The 22734-nt window shown below is 57.5% G+C and overlaps 1 protein-coding gene across 2 annotated transcripts in view; it reads right to left on the bottom strand.

Moving 5' to 3' along the window:
* The window catches only part of JAM3 (junctional adhesion molecule 3), a 145068-nt gene that overhangs the window by 39480 nt on the left and 82854 nt on the right, over positions 1–22734 (bottom strand). For both annotated transcript variants that reach the window (XM_075329175.1, XM_075329174.1), the window contains exons 2-4: positions 21037–21102; positions 8827–8940; positions 8577–8729 (exon numbers count right to left, since the gene is read on the bottom strand). In XM_075329175.1, coding sequence (XP_075185290.1) covers positions 8577–8729; positions 8827–8940; positions 21037–21102 — 333 coding nt within the window. The remainder of the gene's footprint in view (positions 1–8576; positions 8730–8826; positions 8941–21036; positions 21103–22734) is intronic.

A 22734-nucleotide genomic window follows, 5' to 3' on the forward strand; every position in this document is an offset into this window, starting at 1 on the left:
CCCTGGCGACGCTGTACATATGTGACTGGTGAGGCGGTGATTACACTGTATCCTCCCCTGGGGATGCTGTACATATCTTACTGGTGAGAGCGGTGATTACACTGTATCCTCCCCTGGGGGACGCTGTACATATGTGACTGGTGAGGGGGGTGATTACAGTGTATCCTCCCCGGGGGACGCTGTACATATCTTACTGGTGAGAGCGGTGATTACACTGTATCCTCCCCTGGGGGACGCTGTACATATGTGACTGGTGAGGGGGGTGATTACACTGTATCCTCCCCGGGGGACACTGTACATATGTTACTGGTGAGAGGGGTGATTACACTGTATCCTCCCCGGGGGACGCTGTACATATGTGACTGGTGAGAGTGTTGATTACACTGTATCCTCCCCGGGGGGACGCTGTACATATGTGACTGGTGATTACAATGTATCCTCCCCGGGGGACGCTGTACACGTTACTGGTGAGATGGCTGATTACACTGCATCCTACTCTGGGGAACGCTGTACATATGTGACTGGTGAGGGGGGTGATTACACTGTATCCTCCCCTGGAGGACGCTGTACATATGTGACTGGTGAGGGGGGTGATTACACTGTATCCTCCCCTGGAGGACGCTGTACATATGTGACTGGTGAGGGGGGTGATTACACTGTATCCTCCCCTGGGGGACGCTGTACATATGTGACTGGTGAGAGGGGTGATTACACTGTATCCTCCCCTGGGGACGCTGTACATATGTGACTGGTGAGGGGGGTGATTACACTGTATCCTCCCCTGGGGGACGCTGTACATATGTGACTGGTGAGAGAGGTGATTATACTGTATCCTCCCCTGGGGGACGCTGTACATATGTGACTGGTGAGAGCGGTGATTATACTGTATCCTCCCCTGGGGGACGCTGTACATATGTGTCTGGTGAGAGGGGTGATTACACTGTATCCTCCCCTGGGGAACGCTGTACATATGTGACTGGTGAGAGTGGTGATTACACTGTATCCTCCCCTGGGGAACGCTGTACATATGTGACTGGTGAGAGGTGATTATACTGTATCCTCCCCAGGGGGACGCTGTACATCTGTGACTGGTGAGAGAGGTGATTACACTGAATCCTCCCCGGGGGACGCTGTACATATGTGACTGGTGAGGGGGGTGATTACACTGTATCCTCCCCGGGGGTCGCTGTACATATGTGACTGGTGAGATGGGTGATTACACTGTATCCTCCCCGGGGGGCGCTGTACATATGTGACTAGTGAGAACGATGATTACACTGTATCCTCCCCCGGGGGACGCTGTACAGATGTGACTGGTGAGGGTGGTGATTACACTGTATCCTCCCCTGGGGGACGCTGTACATATATGACTGGTGAGAGGGGTGATTACACTGGATCCTCCCCGAGGGGCGCTGTACATATGTGACTGGTGAGAGCGGTGATTACACTGTATCCTCCCCAGGGGGCGCTGTACATATGTGACTGGTGAGAGGGGTGATTACACTGTATCCCCCCCTGGGGGACGCTGTACATATGTGACTGGTGAGGGGGGTGATTACACTGTATCCTCCCCTGGGGGACGCTGTACATATGTGACTGGTGAGAGGGGTGATTACACTGGATCCTCCCTGGGGGACGCTGTACATATGTGACAGGTGAGAGGGGTGATTACACCGTATCCTCCCCTGGGGGACGCTGTACATATGTGACTGCTGAGGGGGGTGATTACACTGTATCCTCCCCTGGAGACGCTGTACATATGTGACTGGTGAGAGGGGTGATTACACTGTATCTTCCCCTGGGAGACGCTGTACATATGTGACTGGTGAGAGGGGTGATTACACTGTATCTTCCCCTGGGAGACGCTGTACATATGTGACTGGTGAGGGGGGTGATTACACTGTATCCTCCCCGGGGGGCGCTGTACATATGTGACTGGTGAAAGGGGTGATTTCACTGTATCCTCCCCTGGGGGACGCTGTACATATGTGTCTGGTGAGAGGGGTGATTACACTGTATCTTCCCCTGGGAGACGCTGTACATATGTGACTGGTGAGGGGGGTGATTACACTGTATCCTCCCCGGGGGGCGCTGTACATATGTGACTGGTGAAAGGGGTGATTTCACTGTATCCTCCCCGGGGGTCGCTGTACATATGTGACTGGTGAGAGGGGTGATTACACTGTATCCTCCCCGGGGGGCGCTGTACATATGTGACTAGTGAGAACGATGATTACACTGTATCCTCCCCCGGGGGACGCTGTACAGATGTGACTGGTGAGGGTGGTGATTACACTGTATCCTCCCCTGGGGGACGCTGTACATATATGACTGGTGAGAGGGGTGATTACACTGGATCCTCCCCGAGGGGCGCTGTACATATGTGACTGGTGAGAGCGGTGATTACACTGTATCCTCCCCAGGGGGCGCTGTACATATGTGACTGGTGAGAGGGGTGATTACACTGTATCCCCCCCTGGGGGACGCTGTACATATGTGACTGGTGAGGGGGTGATTACACTGTATCCTCCCTGGGGGACGCTGTACATATGTGACAGGTGAGAGGGGTGATTACACCGTATCCTCCCCTGGGGGACGCTGTACATATGTGACTGGTGAGGGGGGTGATTACACTGTATCCTCCCCCGGGGGACGCTGTACATATGTGACTGGTGAGGGGGGTGATTACACTGTATCCTCCCCGGGGGACGCTGTACATATGTGACTGGTGAGGGGGGTGATTACACTGTATCCTCCCCGGGGGGACGCTGTACATATGTGACTGGTGAGGGGGGTGATTACACTGTATCCTCCCCGGGGGACGCTGTACATATGTGACTGGTGAGAGGGGTGATAACACTGTATCCTCCCCTGGGGGACGCTGTACATATGTGTCTGGTGAGAGGGGTGATTACACTGTATCCTCCCCTGGGAGACGCTGTACATATGTGACTGGTGAGGGGGGTGATTACACTGTATCCTCCCCTGGGGACGCTGTACATATGTGACTGGTGAGAGGGGTGATTACACTGTATCTTCCCCTGGGAGACGCTGTACATATGTGACTGGTGAGGGGGGTGATTACACTGTATCTAGCAGCTAATCAAAAAAGCGTGGGACTCTTCCATTAGCAGAGAGTGGTGGAGGTCCAGCCATTGCCTGCAGACTGTGGTGGAGGTCCAGCCATTGCCTGCAGACTGTGGTGGAGGTCCAGCCATTGCCTGCAGACTGTGGTGGAGGTCCAGCCATTGGCTGCAGACTGTGGTGGAGGTCCAGCCATTGCCTGCAGACTGTGGTGGAGGTCCAGCCATTGGCTGCAGACTGTGGTGGAGGTCCAGCCATTGGCTGCAGACTGTGGTGGAGGTCCAGCCATTGGCTGCAGACTGTGGTGGAGGTCCAGCCATTGCCTGCAGACTGTGCTGGAGGTCCAGCCATTGTCTGCAGACTATGGTGGAGGTCCAGCCATTGTCTGCAGACTGTGGTGGAGGTCCAGCCATTGCCTGCAGACTGTGGTGGAGGTCCAGCCATTGCCTGCAGACTGTGGTGGAGGTCCAGCCATTGGCTGCAGACTGTGGTGGAGGTGCAGCCATTGGCTGCAGACTGTGGTGGAGGTGCAGCCATTGCCTGCAGACTGTGGTGGAGGTCCAGCCATTGCCTGCAGACTGTGGTGGAGGTGCATCCATTGTCTGCAGACTGTGGTGGAGGTGCAGTCATTGTCTGCAGACTGTGGTGGAGGTCCAGCCATTGCCTGCAGACTGTGGTGGAGGTCCAGCCATTGCCTGCAGACTGTGGTGGAGGTCCAGCCATTGCCTGCAGACTGTGGTGGATGTCCAGCCATTGCCTGCAGACTGTGGTGGAGGTCCAGCCATTGCCTGCAGACTGTGGTGGAGGTCCAGCCATTGCCTGCAGACTGTGGTGGAGGTCCAGCCATTGCCTGCAGACTGTGGTGGAGGTCCAGCCATTGCCTGCAGACTGTGGTGGAGGTCCAGCCATTGCCTGCAGACTGTGGTGGAGGTCCAGCCATTGCCTGCAGACTGTGGTGGAGGTCCAGCCATTGCCTGCAGACTGTGGTGGAGGTCCAGCCATTGCCTGCAGACTGTGGTGGAGGTCCAGCCATTGCCTGCAGACTGTGGTGGAGGTCCAGCCATTGCCTGCAGACTGTGGTGGAGGTCCAGCCATTGCCTGCAGACTGTGGTGGAGGTCCAGCCATTGCCTGCAGACTGTGGTGGAGGTCCAGCCATTGCCTGCAGACTGTGGTGGAGGTCCAGCCATTGCCTGCAGACTGTGGTGGAGGTCCAGCCATTGCCTGCAGACTGTGGTGGAGGTCCAGCCATTGCCTGCAGACTGTGGTGGAGGTCCAGCCATTGCCTGCAGACTGTGGTGGAGGTCCAGCCATTGCCTGCAGACTGTGGTGGAGGTCCAGCCATTGCCTGCAGACTGTGGTGGAGGTCCAGCCATTGCCTGCAGACTGTGGTGGAGGTCCAGCCATTGCCTGCAGACTGTGGTGGAGGTCCAGCCATTGCCTGCAGACTGTGGTGGAGGTCCAGCCATTGCCTGCAGACTGTGGTGGAGGTCCAGCCATTGCCTGCAGACTGTGGTGGAGGTCCAGCCATTGCCTGCAGACTGTGGTGGAGGTCCAGCCATTACCTGCAGACTGTGGTGGAGGTCCAGCCATTGCCTGCAGACTGTGGTGGAGGTCCAGCCATTGCCTGCAGACTGTGGTGGAGGTCCAGCCATTGCCTGCAGACTGTGGTGGAGGTCCAGCCATTGCCTGCAGACTGTGGTGGAGGTCCAGCCATTGCCTGCAGACTGTGGTGGAGGTCCAGCCATTGCCTGCAGACTGTGGTGGAGGTCCAGCCATTGCCTGCAGACTGTGGTGGAGGTCCAGCCATTGCCTGCAGACTGTGGTGGAGGTCCAGCCATTGCCTGCAGACTGTGGTGGAGGTCCAGCCATTGCCTGCAGACTGTGGTGGAGGTCCAGCCATTGCCTGCAGACTGTGGTGGAGGTCCAGCCATTGCCTGCAGACTGTGGTGAAGGTCCAGCCATTGCCTGCAGACTGTGGTGGAGGTCCAGCCATTGCCTGCAGACTGTGGTGGAGGTCTAGCCATTGCCTGCAGACTGTGGTTGAGGTCCAGCCATTGCCTGCAGACTGTGGTGGAGGTCCAGCCATTGCCTGCAGACTGTGGTGGAGGTCCAGCCATTGCCTGCAGACTGTGGTGGAGGTCCAGCCATTGCCTGCAGACTGTGGTGGAGGTCCAGCCATTGCCTGCAGACTGTGGTTGAGGTCCAGCCATTGCCTGCAGACTGTGGTGGAGGTCCAGCCATTGCCTGCAGACTGTGGTGGAGGTCCAGCCATTGCCTGCAGACTGTGGTGGAGGTCCAGCCATTGCCTGCAGACTGTGGTGGAGGTCCAGCCATTGCCTGCAGACTGTGGTGGAGGTCCAGCCATTGCCTGCAGACTGTGGTGGAGGTCCAGCCATTGCCTGCAGACTGTGGTGGAGGTCCAGCCATTGCCTGCAGACTGTGGTGGAGGTCCAGCCATTGCCTGCAGACTGTGGTGGAGGTCCAGCCATTGCCTGCAGACTGTGGTGGAGGTCCAGCCATTGCCTGCAGACTGTGGTGGAGGTCCAGCCATTGCCTGCAGACTGTGGTGGAGGTCCATCCATTGCTTGCAGACTGTGGTGGAGGTCCAGCCATTGCCTGCAGACTGTGGTGGAGGTCCAGCCATTGCCTGCAGACTGTGGTGGAGGTCCAGCCATTGCCTGCAGACTGTGGTGGAGGTCCAGCCATTGCCTGCAGACTGTGGTGGAGGTCCAGCCATTGCCTGCAGACTGTGGTGGAGGTCCAGCCATTGCCTGCAGACTGTGGTGGAGGTCCAGCCATTGCCTGCAGACTGTGGTGGAGGTCCAGCCATTACCTGCAGACTGTGGTGGAGGTCCAGCCATTGCCTGCAGACTGTGGTGGAGGTCCAGCCATTGCCTGCAGACTGTGGTGGAGGTCCAGCCATTGCCTGCAGACTGTGGTGGAGGTCCAGCCATTGCCTGCAGACTGTGGTGGAGGTCCAGCCATTGCCTGCAGACTGTGGTGGAGGTCCAGCCATTGCCTGCAGACTGTGGTGGAGGTCCAGCCATTGCCTGCAGACTGTGGTGGAGGTCCAGCCATTGCCTGCAGACTGTGGTGGAGGTCCAGCCATTGCCTGCAGACTGTGGTGGAGGTCCAGCCATTGCCTGCAGACTGTGGTGGAGGTCCAGCCATTGCCTGCAGACTGTGGTGGAGGTCCAGCCATTGCCTGCAGACTGTGGTGAAGGTCCAGCCATTGCCTGCAGACTGTGGTGGAGGTCCAGCCATTGCCTGCAGACTGTGGTGGAGGTCCAGCCATTGCCTGCAGACTGTGGTTGAGGTCCAGCCATTGCCTGCAGACTGTGGTGGAGGTCCAGCCATTGCCTGCAGACTGTGGTGGAGGTCCAGCCATTGCCTGCAGACTGTGGTGGAGGTCCAGCCATTGCCTGCAGACTGTGGTGGAGGTCCAGCCATTGCCTGCAGACTGTGGTGGAGGTCCAGCCATTGCCTGCAGACTGTGGTGGAGGTCCAGCCATTGCCTGCAGACTGTGGTGGAGGTCCAGCCATTGCCTGCAGACTGTGGTGGAGGTCCAGCCATTGCCTGCAGACTGTGGTGGAGGTCCAGCCATTGCCTGCAGACTGTGGTGGAGGTCCAGCCATTGCCTGCAGACTGTGGTGGAGGTCCAGCCATTGCCTGCAGACTGTGGTGGAGGTCCAGCCATTGCCTGCAGACTGTGGTGGAGGTCCAGCCATTGCCTGCAGACTGTGGTGGAGGTCCATCCATTGCTTGCAGACTGTGGTGGAGGTCCAGCCATTGCCTGCAGACTGTGGTGGAGGTCCAGCCATTGCCTGCAGACTGTGGTGGAGGTCCAGCCATTGCCTGCAGACTGTGGTGGAGGTCCAGCCATTGCCTGCAGACTGTGGTGGAGGTCCAGCCATTGCCTGCAGACTGTGGTGGAGGTCCAGCCATTGCCTGCAGACTGTGGTGGAGGTCCAGCCATTGCCTGCAGACTGTGGTGGAGGTCCAGCCATTGCCTGCAGACTGTGGTGGAGGTCCAGCCATTGCCTGCAGACTGTGCTGGAGGTCCAGCCATTGCCTGCAGACTGTGGTGGAGGTCCAGCCATTTCCTGCAGACTGTGGTGGAGGTCCAGCCATTGCCTGCAGACTGTGGTGGAGGTCCAGCCATTGCCTGCAGACTGTGGTGGAGGTCCAGCCATTGCCTGCAGACTGTGGTTGAGGTCCAGCCATTGCCTGCAGACTGTGGTGGAGGTCCAGCCATTGCCTGCAGACTGTGGTGGAGGTCCAGCCATTGCCTGCAGACTGTGGTGGAGGTCCAGCCATTGCCTGCAGACTGTGGTGGAGGTCCAGCCATTGCCTGCAGACTGTGGTGGAGGTGCAGCCATTGCCTGCAGACTGTGGTGGAGGTGCAGCCATTGCCTGCAGACTGTGGTGGAGGTCCAGCCATTGCCTGCAGACTGTGGTGGAGGTCCAGCCATTGCCTGCAGACTGTGGTGGAGGTCCAGCCATTGCCTGCAGACTGTGGTGGAGGTCCAGCCATTGCCTGCAGACTGTGGTGGAGGTCCAGCCATTGCCTGCAGACTGTGGTGGAGGTCCAGCCATTGCCTGCAGACTGTGGTGGAGGTCCAGCCATTGCCTGCAGACTGTGGTGGAGGTCCAGTTATTGCCTGCAGACTGTAGTGGAGGTCCAGCCATTGCCTGCAGACTGTGGTGGAGGTCCAGCCATTGCCTGCAGACTGTGGTGGAGGTCCAGCCATTGCCTGCAGACTGTGGTGGAGGTCCAGCCATTGCCTGCAGACTGTGGTGGAGGTCCAGCCATTGCCTGCAGACTGTGGTGGAGGTGCAGCCATTGCCTGCAGACTGTGGTGGAGGTGCAGCCATTGGCTGCAGACTGTGGTGGAGGTCCAGCCATTGCCTGCAGACTGTGGTGGAGGTGCATCCATTGGCTGCAGACTGTGGTGGAGGTGCAGTCATTGTCTGCAGACTGTGGTGGAGGTGCAGTCATTGTCTGCAGACTGTGGTGGAGGTCCAGCCATTGCCTGCAGACTGTGGTGGAGGTCCAGCCATTGCCTGCAGACTGTGGTGGAGGTCCAGCCATTGCCTGCAGACTGTAGTGGAGGTCCAGCCATTGCCTGCAGACTGTGGTGGAGGTCCAGCCATTGCCTGCAGACTGTGCTGGAGGTCCAGCCATTGCCTGCAGACTGTGGTGGAGGTCCAGCCATTGCCTGCAGACTGTGGTGGAGGTCCAGCCATTGCCTGCAGACTGTGGTGGAGGTCCAGCCATTGCCTGCAGACTGTGGTGGAGGTCCAGCCATTGCCTGCAGACTGTGGTGGAGGTCCAGCCATTGCCTGCAGACTGTGGTGGAGGTGCAGCCATTGCCTGCAGACTGTGGTGGAGGTCCAGCCATTGCCTGCAGACTCTGCTGCGTTATCGGACGATACAGACCCGGTGGCAGAGGCCTCACAACCACAACACGTCTGGTGCGGCATCTTCACCTGTCACTGTTAGGTTGATAGTGATTTCTTCAAAACTCTTCGGGTCGTCAGCTGCAGCCACTTCACAGCGATATTTCCCATTGTCTGTTCGGGTAGCATTATAAATAACCAGGGAAATCCCATCCTTGATTTCAGCCCGATTTTTCAAGTCTCCTAATAAAAATAAATATATCTTAGTGTGTCTATGCTGTGAATGGGGTTCACCTAACATGAGACTGCACAGATGGAAATGCAGAATGTACACACAAACCTTGAATAACACTGTGAAAATAGACATAAGACGTATCGCCGTTCCGAATCTTCTTCCACTCGATGCGTGGATTCTTTGTATTTGTTTGTTTGATCTGACATGACAGCTCCACTCCTGTAAAAAGAGAGCGTTCTCAGCAGCTTGTCTCAGTGGGAAGATCATACTTATAAAGGTGGGTTAGCTGTTAGGGGCTTATTTTACCTCAGCTATAAACACCAAATACCAAGAAACCTCCATGCACAGCCCGAGCGAGGGCAGGCGCAGCCCGAGCATAGCCCGAGCGAGGGCAGGCGCAGGCCAAGCACAGCCCGATCGAGGGTAGGCGCAGGTCCGAGCAGAGCCCGAGCGAGGGCAGGCGCAGGCCCGAGCACAGCCCGAGCGAGGGCAGGTGCAGGACCGAGCAGAGCCCGAGCGAGGGCAGGTGCAGGCCCGAGCAGAGCCCGAGCGAGGGCAGGCGCAGGCCCGAGCACAGCCCGAGCGGGGGCAGGCGCAGGCCCGAGCAGAGCCCGAGCGAGGGCAGGCGCAGGCCCGAGCACAGCCCGAGCGAGGGCAGACGCAGGGCAGATAGAGGGCAGAGAGAGGGTAGGTGCAGGAAAGAAAGAGGGCAGAGAGAGGGCATGGGCAGGCACAGGGCAGAGAGAGGGCAGAGAGAGGGTAGGTGCAGGAAAGAAAGAGGGAAAGAGAGGGTAGGTGCAGGAAAGAAAGAGGGCAGAGAGAAGCCAGGGGCAGGCACAGGGCAGAGAGAGGGCAGGCTCAGACCCGAGCACAGCCCAAGAGAGGGCAGGCAGTCTCAGACCAGAGCACAGCCCAAGAGAGTGCAGGCAGTCTCAGCCCAAGAGAGGGCAGGCAGTCTCAGCCCAAGAGAGGGCAGGCAGTCTCAGCCCAAGAGAGGGCAGGCAGTCTCAGCCCAAGAGAGGGCAGGCAGTCTCAGCCCAAGATAGGGCAGGCAGTCTCAGACCCGAGCACAGCCCAAGTGAGGGCAGGCAGGCTCAGACCCGAGCGAGTGCAGGCTCAGGCCTGAGCACAGCCCGAGAGAGGGCTGGAGCAGGACAGAAAGAGGGCAGGGGCAGGCACAGGGCAGAGAGAGGGCAGGCACAGGGCAGAGAGAGGACATGGGCAGGCACAGGGCAGAGAGAGGGCAGAGAGAGGGCAGGTGCAGGAAAGAAAGAGGGCAGAGAGAGGGCAGGGGCAGGCACAGGGCAGAGAGAGGGCATGGGCAGGCACAGGGCAGAGAGAGGGTAGGTGCAGGAAAGAAAGAGGGCAGAGAGAGGGCATGGGCAGGCACAGGGCAGAGAGAGGGCAGGCTCAGACCCGAGCACAGCCCAAGAGAGGGCAGGCAGTCTCAGACTCGAGCACAGCCCAAGAGAGGGCAGACAGTCTCAGCCCAAGAGAGGGCAGGCAGTCTCAGACCCGAGCACAGCCCAAGTGAGGGCAGACAGGCTCAGACCCGAGCGAGTGCAGGCTCAGACCTGAGCACAGCCCGAGAGAGGGCTGGAGCAGGACAGAAAGAGGGCAGGGGCAGGCACAGGGCAGAGAGAGGGCAGGCACAGGGCAGAGAGAGGGCAAGCACAGGGCAGAGAGAGGGCATGGGCAGGCACAGGGCAGAGAGAGGGTAGGTGCAGGAAAGAAAGAGGGCAGAGAGAGGGCAGGGGCAGGCACAGGGCAGAGAGCGGGCAGGCTCAGACCCGAGCACAGCCCAAGAGAGGGCAGGCAGTCTCAGACTCGAGCACAGCCCAAGAGAGGGCAGGCAGTCTCAGACCCGAGCACAGCCCAAGTGAGGGCAGGCAGGCTCAGACCCGAGCGAGTGCAGGCTCAGGCCTGAGCACAGCCCGAGAGAGGGCTGGAGCAGGACAGAAAGAGGGCAGGGGCAGGCACAGGGCAGAGGGAGGGCAGGCACAGGGCAGAGAGAGGGCAAGCACAGGGCAGAGAGAGGGCATGGGCAGGCACAGGGCAGAGAGAGGGTAGGTGCAGGAAAGAAAGAGGGCAGAGAGAGGGCAGGGGCAGGCACAGGGCAGAGAGAGGGCAGGCTCAGACCCGAGCACAGCCCAAGAGAGGGCAGGCAGTCTCAGACCAGAGCACAGCCCAAGAGAGGGCAGGCAGTCTCAGCCCAAGAGAGGGCAGGCAGTCTCAGACCCGAGCTCAGCCCAAGAGAGGGCAGGCAGTCTCAGACCCGAGCACAGCCCAAGAGAGGGCAGGCAGTCTCAGCCTAAGAGAGGGCAGGCAGTCTCAGACCCGAGCACAGCCCAAGAGAGGGCAGGCAGTCTCAGACCCGAGCACAGCCCAAGTGAGGGCAGGCAGGCTCAGACCCGAGCGAGTGCAGGCTCAGGCCTGAGCACAGCCCGAGAGGGCTGGAGCAGGACAGAAAGAAGGCAGGGGCAGGCACAGGGCAGAGAGAGGGCAGGCACAGGGCAGAGAGAGGGCAAGCACAGGGCAGAGAGAGGGCATGGGCAGGCACACGGCAGAGAGAGGGTAGGTGCAGGAAAGAAAGAGGGCAGAGAGAGGGCAGGGGCAGGCACAGGGCAGAGAGCGGGCAGGCTCAGACCCGAGCACAGCCCAAGAGAGGGCAGGCAGTCTCAGACTCGAGCACAGCCCAAGAGAGGGCAGGCAGTCTCAGACCCGAGCACAGCCCAAGTGAGGGCAGGCAGGCTCAGACCCGAGCGAGTGCAGGCTCAGGCCTGAGCACAGCCCGAGAGAGGGCTGGAGCAGGACAGAAAGAGGGCAGGGGCAGGCACAGGGCAGAGGGAGGGCAGGCACAGGGCAGAGAGAGGGCAAGCACAGGGCAGAGAGAGGGCATGGGCAGGCACAGGGCAGAGAGAGGGTAGGTGCAGGAAAGAACGAGGGCAGAGAGAGGGCAGGGGCAGGCACAGGGCAGAGAGAGGGCAGGCTCAGACCCGAGCACAGCCCAAGAGAGGGCAGGCAGTCTCAGACCAGAGCACAGCCCAAGAGAGGGCAGGCAGTCTCAGCCCAAGAGAGGGCAGGCAGTCTCAGACCCGAGCACAGCCCAAGAGAGGGCAGGCAGTCTCAGACCCGAGCACAGCCCAAGTGAGGGCAGGCAGGCTCAGACCCGAGCGAGTGCAGGCTCAGGCCTGAGCACAGCCCGAGAGGGCTGGAGCAGGACAGAAAGAGGGCAGGGGCAGGCACAGGGCAGAGAGAGGGCAGGCACGGGGCAGAGAGAGGGCAGAGAGAGGGCAGGCAGAAGGCAGAGAGGGCAGGCACAGGGCAGAGAGAGGGCAGGCACAGGGCAGAGAGAGGGCAGAGAGAGGGCAGGCAGGCACAGACCCGAGCACAGCCTGAGAGAGGGCAGGTACAGGGCAGAAAGAGGACAGGCGCAGGGCAGAGAGAGGGCAGAAAGAGGGCGGACAGGCAGGCGCAGACCGAGAGAGGGCGGACAGGCAGGCACGGACCCGAGCATAGCCTGAGAGAGAAAGGGCAGGCGGGCGCAGACCCGAGCACAGACCAAGAGAGGGTAGGCAGGCGCAGACCCGAGCAAAGACCGAGAGAGGGCAGGAAGGAGGAATACCCGAGCACAGACCGAGAGAGGGCAGGCGCAGACCCGAACGCAGACCCGAGTATAGACCGAGAGAAGGCAGGCGCAGACCGAGAGAGGGCAGGCGCAGACCCGAGCACAGACCGAGAGAGGGCAGGCGCAGACCGAGAGAAGGCAGGCGCAGACCGAGAGAGGGCACGCGCAGACCCGAGCACAGACTGAGAGAGTGCAGGCGCAGACCTGTGAACACACTGAACTATAGTAGGTAAGAAAATATTTTAGAGCGTCCTGAATAATGGCAGTGGTTTAGGAGTTGGATTCTGAGGCTATGTTCACACACTGCATAATTTCTTAACCACAAAGATGCAGCGTTTTTGACCCCCAAAAAAATCCCCCAGAGGCAAAAATGCATAAAAAAAACCGCATGTGTTTTTACTGCATTTTGCTCAATGCGATGTTAAAGTCAAATCTATTGACTAGAAGGGCTCAAAAACAAAAAAAGAATTGACATACTGTATCTTCAAAAAATATGCACTATGTAGACAGCAAAATAGAAACCTCAGACGTTGATGGTAGAAGGAAATGCATGCATTTAGGTGCATCTTTGTGACCTAAAAAATGCACCAAAACCGAAGTAAAAGATCCAGCGTGTGAACATAGCCAAAATGGGATCACTTCTCTGATGCGTTTCTGGCTGTTAGTCACAGAGTTATACTAAGGTGCTGGTGTCCTAGAGTGTGGAAGTCCTGGAGTGCTAGAGTACTAAGGTCCTGGAGGGTGGGAGTGCTAGAGTACTAAGGTCCTGGAGGGTGGGAGTGCTAGAATACTAAGGTCCTGGAGGGTGGGAGTGCTAGAGTACTAAGGTCCTGGAGGGTGGGAGTGCTAGAGTACTAAGGTCCTGGAGGGTGGGAGTGCTAGAATACTAAGGTCCTGGAGGGTGGGAGTGCTAGAATACTAAGGTCCTGGAGGATGGGAGTGCTAGAGTACTAAGGTCCTGGAGGATGGGAGTGCTAGAGTACTAAGGTCCTGGAGGGTGGGAGTGCTAGAGTACTAAGGTCCTGGAGGGTGGGAGTGCTAGAATACTAAGGTCCTGGAGGGTGGGAGTGCTAGAATACTAAGGTCCTGGAGGATGGGAGTGCTAGAGTACTAAGGTCCTGGAGGATGGGAGTGGTAGAATACTAAGGTCCTGGAGGGTGGGAGTGCTAGAGTACGAAGGTCCTGGAGGTTGGGAGTGCTAGAGTACGAAGGTCCTGGAGGATGGGAGTGGTAGAATACTAAGGTCCTGGAGGGTGGGAGTGCTAGAGTACGACGGTCCTGGAGGTTGGGAGTGCTAGAGTACGAAGGTCCTGGAGGTTGGGAGTACTAGAGTACTAAGGTCCTGGAGGGTGGGAGTGCTAGAATACTAAGGTCCGGGAGGGTGGGAGTGCTAGAGGACGAAGGTCCGGGAGGGTGGGAGTGCTAGAGGATGAAGGTCCTGGAGGGTGGGAGTGCTAGAGTACTAAGGTCCTGGAGGGTGAGAGTGCTAGAATACTAAGGTCCTGGAGGGTGGGAGTGCTAGAATACTAAGGTCCTGGAGGGTGGGAGTGCTAGAGTACTAAGGTCCTGGAGGGTGGGAGTGCTAGAGTACTAAGGTCCTGGATGGTGGGAGTGCTAGAGTACTAAGGTCCTGGAGGGTGGGAGTGCTAGAGTACGAAGGTCCTGGAGGGTGGGAGTGCTAGAGTATGAAGGTCCTGGAGGTTGGGAGTGCTAGAGTACGAAGGTCCTGGAGGGTGGGAGTGCTAGAGTACGACGGTCCTGGAGGTTGGGAGTGCTAGAGTACGAAGGTCCTGGAGGTTGGGAGTACTAGAGTACTAAGGTCCTGGAGGGTGGGAGTGCTAGAATACTAAGGTCCGGGAGGGTGGGAGTGCTAGAGGACGAAGGTCCTGGAGGGTGGGAGTGCTAGAGGACGAAGGTCCTGGAGGGTGGGAGTGCTAGAGTACTAAGGTCCGGGAGGGTGGGAGTGCTAGAGGACGAAGGTCAATACTAAGGTCCTGGAGGGTGGGAGTGCTAGAATACTAAGGTCCTGGAGGGTGGGAGTGCTAGAATACTAAGGTCCTGGAGGGTGGGAGTGCTAGAGGACGAAGGTCCTGGAGGGTGGGAGTGCTAGAATACTAAGGTCCTGGAGGGTGGGAGTGCTAGAATACTAAGGTCCTGGAGGGTGGGAGTGCCAGAGTACTAAGGTCCTGGAGGGTGGGAGTGCTAGAATACTAAGGTCCTGGAGGGTGGGAGTGGTAGAATACTAAGGTCCTGGAGGGTGGGAGTGCTAGAGTACGAAGGTCCTGGAGGATGGGAGTGCTAGAGTACTAATGTCCTGGAGGGTGGGAGTGGTAGAATACTAAGGTCCTGGAGGGTGGGAGTGCTAGAGTACGAAGGTCCTGGAGGTTGGGAGTGCTAGAGTACGAAGGTCCTGGAGGATGGGAGTGGTAGAATACTAAGGTCCTGGAGGGTGGGCGTGCTAGAGTACGACAGTCCTGGAGGTTGGGAGTGCTAGAGTACGAAGGTCCTGGAGGTTGGGAGTACTAGAGTACTAAGGTCCTGGAGGGTGGGAGTGCTAGAATACTAAGGTCCGGGAGGGTGGGAGTGCTAGAGGACGAAGGTCCTGGAGGGTGGGAGTGCTAGAGTACTAAGGTCCGGGAGGGTGGGAGTGCTAGAGGACGAAGGTCCTGGAGGGTGGGAGTGCTAGAGTACTAAGGTCCTGGAGGGTGGGAGTGCTAGAATACTAAGGTCCTGGAGGGTGGGAGTGCTAGAATACTAAGGTCCTGGAGGGTGGGAGTGCTAGAGTACTAAGGTCCTGGAGGGTGGGAGTGCTAGAATACTAAGGTCCTGGAGGGTGGGAGTGCTAGAGTACTAAGGTCCTGGAGGGTGGGAGTGCTAGAGTACTAAGGTCCTGGAGGGTGGGAGTGCTAGAGTACTAAGGTCCTGGAGGGTGGGAGTGCTAGAGTACGAAGGTCCGGGAGGGTGGGAGTGCTAGAGGACGAAGGTCCTGGAGGGTGGGAGTGCTAGAATACTAAGGTCCTGGAGGGTGGGAGTGCTAGAATACTAAGGTCCTGGAGGGTGGGAGTGCTAGAATACTAAGGTCCTGGAGGGTGGGAGTGCTAGAGGACGAAGGTCCTGGAGGGTGGGAGTGCTAGAATACTAAGGTCCTGGAGGGTGGGAGTGCTAGAATACTAAGGTCATGGAGGGTGGGAGTGCTAGAGTACTAAGGTCCTGGAGGGTGGGAGTGCTAGAATACTAAGGTCCTGGAGGGTGGGAGTGGTAGAATACTAAGGTCCTGGAGGGTGGGAGTGCTAGAGTACGAAGGTCCTGGAGGATGGGAGTGGTAGAATACTAAGGTCCTGGAGGGTGGGAGTGCTAGAGTACGAAGGTCCTGGAGGGTGGGAGTGCTAGAGTACGAAGGTCCTGGAGGGTGGGAGTGCTAGAGTACGAAGGTCCTGGAGGTTGGGAGTGCTAGAGTACGAAGGTCCTGGAGGTTGGGAGTGCTAGAGTACGAAGGTCCTGGAGGATGGGAGTGGTAGAATACTAAGGTCCTGGAGGGTGGGAGTGCTAGAGTACGAAGGTCCTGGAGGTTGGGAGTGCTAGAGTACGAAGGTCCTGGAGGATGGGAGTGGTAGAATACTAAGGTCCTGGAGGGTGGGAGTGCTAGAGTACGACGGTCCTGGAGGTTGGGAGTGCTAGAGTACGAAGGTCCTGGAGGTTGGGAGTACTAGAGTACTAAGGTCCTGGAGGGTGGGAGTGCTAGAATACTAAGGTCCGGGAGGGTGGGAATGCTAGAGGACGAAGGTCCTGGAGGGTGGGAGTGCTAGAGTACTAAGGTCCGGGAGGGTGGGAGTGCTAGAGGACGAAGGTCCCGGAGGGTGGGAGTGCTAGAGTACTAAGGTCCTGGAGGGTGGGAGTGCTAGAATACTAAGGTCCTGGAGGGTGGGAGTGCTAGAATACTAAGGTCCTGGAGGGTGGGAGTGCTAGAGTACTAAGGTCCTGGAGGGTGGGAGTGCTAGAGTACTAAGGTCCTGGAGGGTGGGAGTGCTAGAGTACGAAGGTCCTGGAGGGTGGGAGTGCTAGAGTACGAAGGTCCTGGAGGGTGGGAGTGCTAGAGTACGAAGGTCCTGGAGGTTGGGAGTGCTAGAGTACGAAGGTCCTGGAGGGTGGGAGTGCTAGAGTACGACGGTCCTGGAGGTTGGGAGTGCTAGAGTACGAAGGTCCTGGAGGTTGGGAGTACTAGAGTACTAAGGTCCTGGAGGGTGGGAGTGCTAGAATACTAAGGTCCGGGAGGGTGGGAGTGCTAGAGGACGAAGGTCCTGGAGGGTGGGAGTGCTAGAGTACTAAGGTCCGGGAGGGTGGGAGTGCTAGAGGACGAAGGTCCTGGAGGGTGGGAGTGCTAGAATACTAAGGTCCTGGAGGGTGGGAGTGCTAGAATACTAAGGTCCTAGAGGGTGGGAGTGCTAGAATACTAAGGTCCTGGAGGGTGGGAGTGCTAGAGGACGAAGGTCCTGGAGGGTGGGAGTGCTAGAATACTAAGGTCGTGGAGGGTGGGAGTGCTAGAATACTAAGGTCCTGGAGGGTGGGAGTGCTAGAGTACTAAGGTCCTGGAGGGTGGGAGTGCTAGAATACTAAGGTCCTGGAGGGTGGGAGTGGTAGAATACTCAGGTCCTGGAGGGTGGGAGTGCTAGAGTACGAAGGTCCTGGAGGATGGGAGTGCTAGAGTACTAATGTCCTGGAGGGTGGGAGTGGTAGAATACTAAGGTCCTGGAGGGTGGGAGTGCTAGAGTACGAAGGTCCTGGAGGGTGGGAGTGCTAGAGTACGAAGGTCCTGGAGGGTGGGAGTGCTAGAGTACGAAGGTCCTGGAGGTTGGGAGTGCTAGAGTACGAAGGTCCTGGAGGTTGGGAGTGCTAGAGTACGAAGGTCCTGGAGGATGGGAGTGGTAGAATACTAAGGTCCTGGAGGGTGGGAGTGCTAGAGTACGAAGGTCCTGGAGGTTGGGAGTGCTAGAGTACGAAGGTCCTGGAGGATGGGAGTGGTAGAATACTAAGGTCCTGGAGGGTGGGAGTGCTAGAGGACGAAGGTCCTGGAGGGTGGGAGTGCTAGAGTACTAAGGTCCGGGAGGGTGGGAGTGCTAGAGGACGAAGGTCCTGGAGGGTGGGAGTGCTAGAGTACTAAGGTCCTGGAGGATGGGAGTGCTAGAATACTAAGGTCCTGGAGGGTGGGAGTGCTAGAATACTAAGGTCCTGGAGGGTGGGAGTGCTAGAGTACTAAGGTCCTGGAGGGTGGGAGTGCTAGAATACTAAGGTCCTGGAGGGTGGGAGTGCTAGAGTACTAAGGTCCTGGAGGGTGGGAGTGCTAGAGTACTAAGGTCCTGGAGGGTGGGAGTGCTAGAGTACTAAGGTCCTGGAGGGTGGGAGTGCTAGAGTACGAAGGTCCGGGAGGGTGGGAGTGCTAGAGGACGAAGGTCCTGGAGGGTGGGAGTGCTAGAATACTAAGGTCCTGGAGGGTGGGAGTGCTAGAATACTAAGGTCCTGGAGGGTGGGAGTGCTAGAATACTAAGGTCCTGGAGGGTGGGAGTGCTAGAGGACGAAGGTCCTGCAGGGTGGGAGTGCTAGAATACTAAGGTCCTGGAGGGTGGGAGTGCTAGAATACTAAGGTCCTGGAGGGTGGGAGTGCTAGAGTACTAAGGTCCTGGAGGGTGGGAGTGCTAGAATACTAAGGTCCTGGAGGGTGGGAGTGGTAGAATACTAAGGTCCTGGAGGGTGGGAGTGCTAGAGTACGAAGGTCCTGGAGGATGGGAGTGCTAGAGTACTAATGTCCTGGAAAGTGGGAGTGGTAGAATACTAAGGTCCTGGAGGGTGGGAGTGCTAGAGTACGAAGGTCCTGGAGGGTGGGAGTGCTAGAGTACGAAGGTCCTGGAGGGTGGGAGTGCTAGAGTACGAAGGTCCTGGAGGTTGGGAGTGCTAAAGTACGAAGGTCCTGGAGGTTGGGAGTGCTAGAGTACGAAGGTCCTGGAGGATGGGAGTGGTAGAATACTAAGGTCCTGGAGGGTGGGAGTGCTAGAGTACGAAGGTCCTGGAGGTTGGGAGTGCTAGAGTACGAAGGTCCTGGAGGATGGGAGTGGTAGAATACTAAGGTCCTGGAGGGTGGGAGTGCTAGAGTACGACGGTCCTGGAGGTTGGGAGTGCTAGAGTACGAAGGTCCTGGAGGTTGGGAGTACTAGAGTACTAAGGTCCTGGAGGGTGGGAGTGCTAGAATACTAAGGTCCGGGAGGGTGGGAGTGCTAGAGGACGAAGGTCCTGGAGGGTGGGAGTGCTAGAGTACTAAGGTCCGGGAGGGTGGGAGTGCTAGAGGACGAAGGTCCTGGAGGGTGGGAGTGCTAGAGTACTAAGGTCCTGGAGGGTGGGAGTGCTAGAATACTAAGGTCCTGGAGGGTGGGAGTGCTAGAATACTAAGGTCCTGGAGGGTGGGAGTGCTAGAGTACTAAGGTCCTGGAGGGTGGGAGTGCTAGAGTACTAAGGTCCTGGAGGGTGGGAGTGCTAGAGTACTAAGGTCCTGGAGGGTGGGAGTGCTAGAGTACGAAGGTCCTGGAGGGTGGGAGTGCTAGAGTACGAAGGTCCTGGAGGTTGGGAGTGCTAGAGTACGAAGGTCCTGGAGGGTGGGAGTGCTAGAGTACGACGGTCCTGGAGGTTGGGAGTGCTAGAGTACGAAGGTCCTGGAGGTTGGGAGTACTAGAGTACTAAGGTCCTGGAGGGTGGGAGTGCTAGAATACTAAGGTCCTGGAGGTTGGGAGTGCTAGAGTACGAAGGTCCTGGAGGTTGGGAGTGCTAGAGTACGAAGGTCCTGGAGGATGGGAGTGGTAGAATACTAAGGTCCTGGAGGGTGGGAGTGCTAGAGTACGAAGGTCCTGGAGGTTGGGAGTGCTAGAGTACGAAGGTCCTGGAGGATGGGAGTGGTAGAATACTAAGGTCCTGGAGGGTGGGAGTGCTAGAGTACGACGGTCCTGGAGGTTGGGAGTGCTAGAGTACGAAGGTCCTGGAGGTTGGGAGTACTAGAGTACTAAGGTCCTGGAGGGTGGGAGTGCTAGAATACTAAGGTCCGGGAGGGTGGGAGTGCTAGAGGACGAAGGTCCTGGAGGGTGGGAGTGCTAGAGTACTAAGGTCCGGGAGGGTGGGAGTGCTAGAGGACGAAGGTCCTGGAGGGTGGGAGTGCTAGAGTACTAAGGTCCTGGAGGGTGGGAGTGCTAGAATACTAAGGTCCTGGAGGGTGGGAGTGCTAGAATACTAAGGTCCTGGAGGGTGGGAGTGCTAGAGTACTAAGGTCCTGGAGGGTTGGAGTGCTAGAGTACTAAGGTCCTGGAGGGTGGGAGTGCTAGAGTACTAAGGTCCTGGAGGGTGGGAGTGCTAGAGTACGAAGGTCCTGGAGGTTGGGAGTGCTAGAGTACGAAGGTCCTGGAGGGTGGGAGTGCTAGAGTACGACGGTCCTGGAGGTTGGGAGTGCTAGAGTACGAAGGTCCTGGAGGTTGGGAGTACTAGAGTACTAAGGTCCTGGAGGGTGGGAGTGCTAGAATACTAAGGTCCGGGAGGGTGGGAGTGCTAGAGGACGAAGGTCCTGGAGGGTGGGAGTGCTAGAGTACTAAGGTCCGGGAGGGTGGGAGTGCTAGAGGACGAAGGTCCTGGAGGGTGGGAGTGCTAGAATACTAAGGTCCTGGAGGGTGGGAGTACTAGAATACTAAGGTCCTGGAGGGTGGGAGTGCTAGAATACTAAGATCCTGGAGGGTGGGAGTGCTAGAGGACGAAGGTCCTGGAGGGTGGGAGTGCTAGAATACTAAGGTCCTGGAGGGTGGGAGTGCTAGAATACTAAGGTCCTGGAGGGTGGGAGTGCTAGAGTACTAAGGTCCTGGAGGGTGGGAGTGCTAGAATACTAAGGTCCTGGAGGGTGGGAGTGGTAGAATACTAAGGTCCTGGAGGGTGGGAGTGCTAGAGTACGAAGGTCCTGGAGGATGGGAGTGCTAGAGTACGACGGTCCTGGAGGGTGGGAGTGCTAGAATACTAAGGTCCTGGAGGGTGGGAGTGGTAGAATACTAAGGTCCTGGAGGGTGGGAGTGCTAGAATACTAAGGTCCTGGAGGGTGGGAGTGGTAGAATACTAAGGTCCTGGAGGGTGGGAGTGCTAGAATACTAAGGTCCTGGAGGGTGGGAGTGCTAGAGTACTAAGGTCCTGGAGGGTGGGAGTGCTAGAATACTAAGGTCCTGGAGGGTGGGAGTGCTAGAATACGAAGGTCCTGGAGGGTGGGAGTGGTAGAATACTAAGGTCCTGGAGGGTGGGAGTGGTAGAGTACGAAGGTCCTGGAGGGTGGGAGTGCTAGAGTACGAAGGTCCTGGAGGGTGGGAGTGCTGGAGTACTAAGGTCCTGGAGGGTAGGAGTGCTAGAGTACGAAGGTCCTGGAGGGTGGGAGTGCTAGAGTACGAAGGTCCTGGAGGGTAGGAGTGCTAGAGTACGAAGGTCCTGGAGGGTGGGAGTGCTAGAGTACGAAGGTCCTGGAGGATGGGAGTGCTAGAGTACGAAGGTCCTGGAGGATGGGAGTGCTAGAGTACGACGGTCCTGGAGGGTGGGAGTGCTAGAGTACGAAGGTCCTGGAGGATGGGAGTGCTAGAGTACGACGGTCCTGGAACGCTGGCGTCCTGGAGTGTGGGAGTCCTTACTCTGAAATTCTTGCACCTCTGGATTAGTGTTGGAGGAATACAAGTCTACTGCCATCACTGTGCAACCTGTAAGTAAAAAACAAAAAACACACGTAATAATCTGGTTGAAGTAAAACTGATTTTACTGTAATCCAATAACTGCATGGAAGCACCAAGTCTGAACAAGGACCTGAGGATGATAAGACCTTCCGTCTGAGAACATAACTGAACACGACAAGCCTGAGTTACTGTATGTAATTGCATGTGACGCAGGCTGTGGAGCTGTGGCAATGCGGTCCTTGCTACTGCTGCAAAAGGTTAATGTTAACCATGTAATGCAACTTTCTAAGCTCTGCTGAATGACATCTCTGTGCCACCGCCGCAGAATGACTTCTTCACTAATATGCAGAGTTCTGATGAACGGACGACATCAAGGAACTACTAATGTGCAGTCCACAGAAGGAAGCGGCGGGCCAGTGACACCGACCATACAAACATTTCTACTCTATGGAATAATGCAGTTTTAACAGCTGATTTTACCACCCAATTATGGTCCAAAAATGATTATATTCCAGTCCAGAAACAAAAATACCCTACAAACTAAAATGCATTCCGATTACTGTGCATCTCCTTCCTAAATGCTAAAAGTCTCCAGATAAAAAACATTCTCGCTTCCTACCAAGTGCTGCTGCAGTGATGTCAATACTGTGTATCCCGGCATTCAGGTGACCACTGCAGCCAATATGCGGCTCCTGATCGTTTGCAGCGCTCCATGACATTACAATAATATAACCCGATCGCTCAGAGCGCTGCGGTCCCGCAGGAAAGGGCTTTTCTTCTTACTTTATTAACTGGGTTGCCGCCTCTTTACAATGCCTGTACTGTGTTAAATAAATACATACGGCCAGTACTGATTCATGGGGTACCCCACTGTTATCTGTGACCCCACCAATACTGATAAAGCCCTGCAACCTCCCCTGCCCCAGGGATAAAGCCCTGCAACCTCCCCCCGCCCCAGGGATAAAGCCCTGCAACCTCTTCCCACCCCAGGGATAAAATCCTGCAACCACCCACCGCCCCAGGGATAAAGCCCTGCAACCTCCCCCCGCCCCAGAGATAAAGCCCTGCAACCTCCCCCCGCCCCAGGGATAAAATCCTGAAACCTCCCTCCGCCCCAGGGATAAAGCCCTGCAACCTCCCCCCGCCCCAGGGATAAAGCCCTGCAACCTCCCCCCGCCCCAGGGATAAAATCCTGAAACCTCCCCCCGCCCCAGGGATAAAGCCCTGCAACCTCCCCCTGCCCCAGGGATAAAATCCTGAAACCTCCCCCCTGCCCCAGGGATAAAGCCCTGCAACCTCCCCCCGCCCCAGGGATAAAGCCCTGCAACCTCCCCCCGCCCCAAGAATAAAGCCCTGCAACCTCCCCCCGCCCCAGGGATAAAGCCCTGCAACCTCCCCTGCCCCAGGGATAAAGCCCTGCAACCTCCCCCCGCCCCAGGGATAAAGCCCTGCAACCTCTTCCCACCCCAGGGATAAAATCCTGCAACCACCCACCGCCCCAGGGATAAAGTCCTGCAACCTCCCCCCGCCCCAGGGATAAAATCCTGAAACCTCCCCCCGCCCCAGGGATAAAGCCCTGCAACCTCCCCCCGCCCCAGAGATAAAGCCCTGCAACCTCCCCCCGCCCCAGGGATAAAATCCTGAAACCTCCCCCCGCCC

Source organism: Anomaloglossus baeobatrachus, chromosome 11 (genome assembly GCF_048569485.1).
Source record: "Anomaloglossus baeobatrachus isolate aAnoBae1 chromosome 11, aAnoBae1.hap1, whole genome shotgun sequence".
Lineage (NCBI taxonomy): Eukaryota > Metazoa > Chordata > Amphibia > Anura > Aromobatidae > Anomaloglossus > Anomaloglossus baeobatrachus.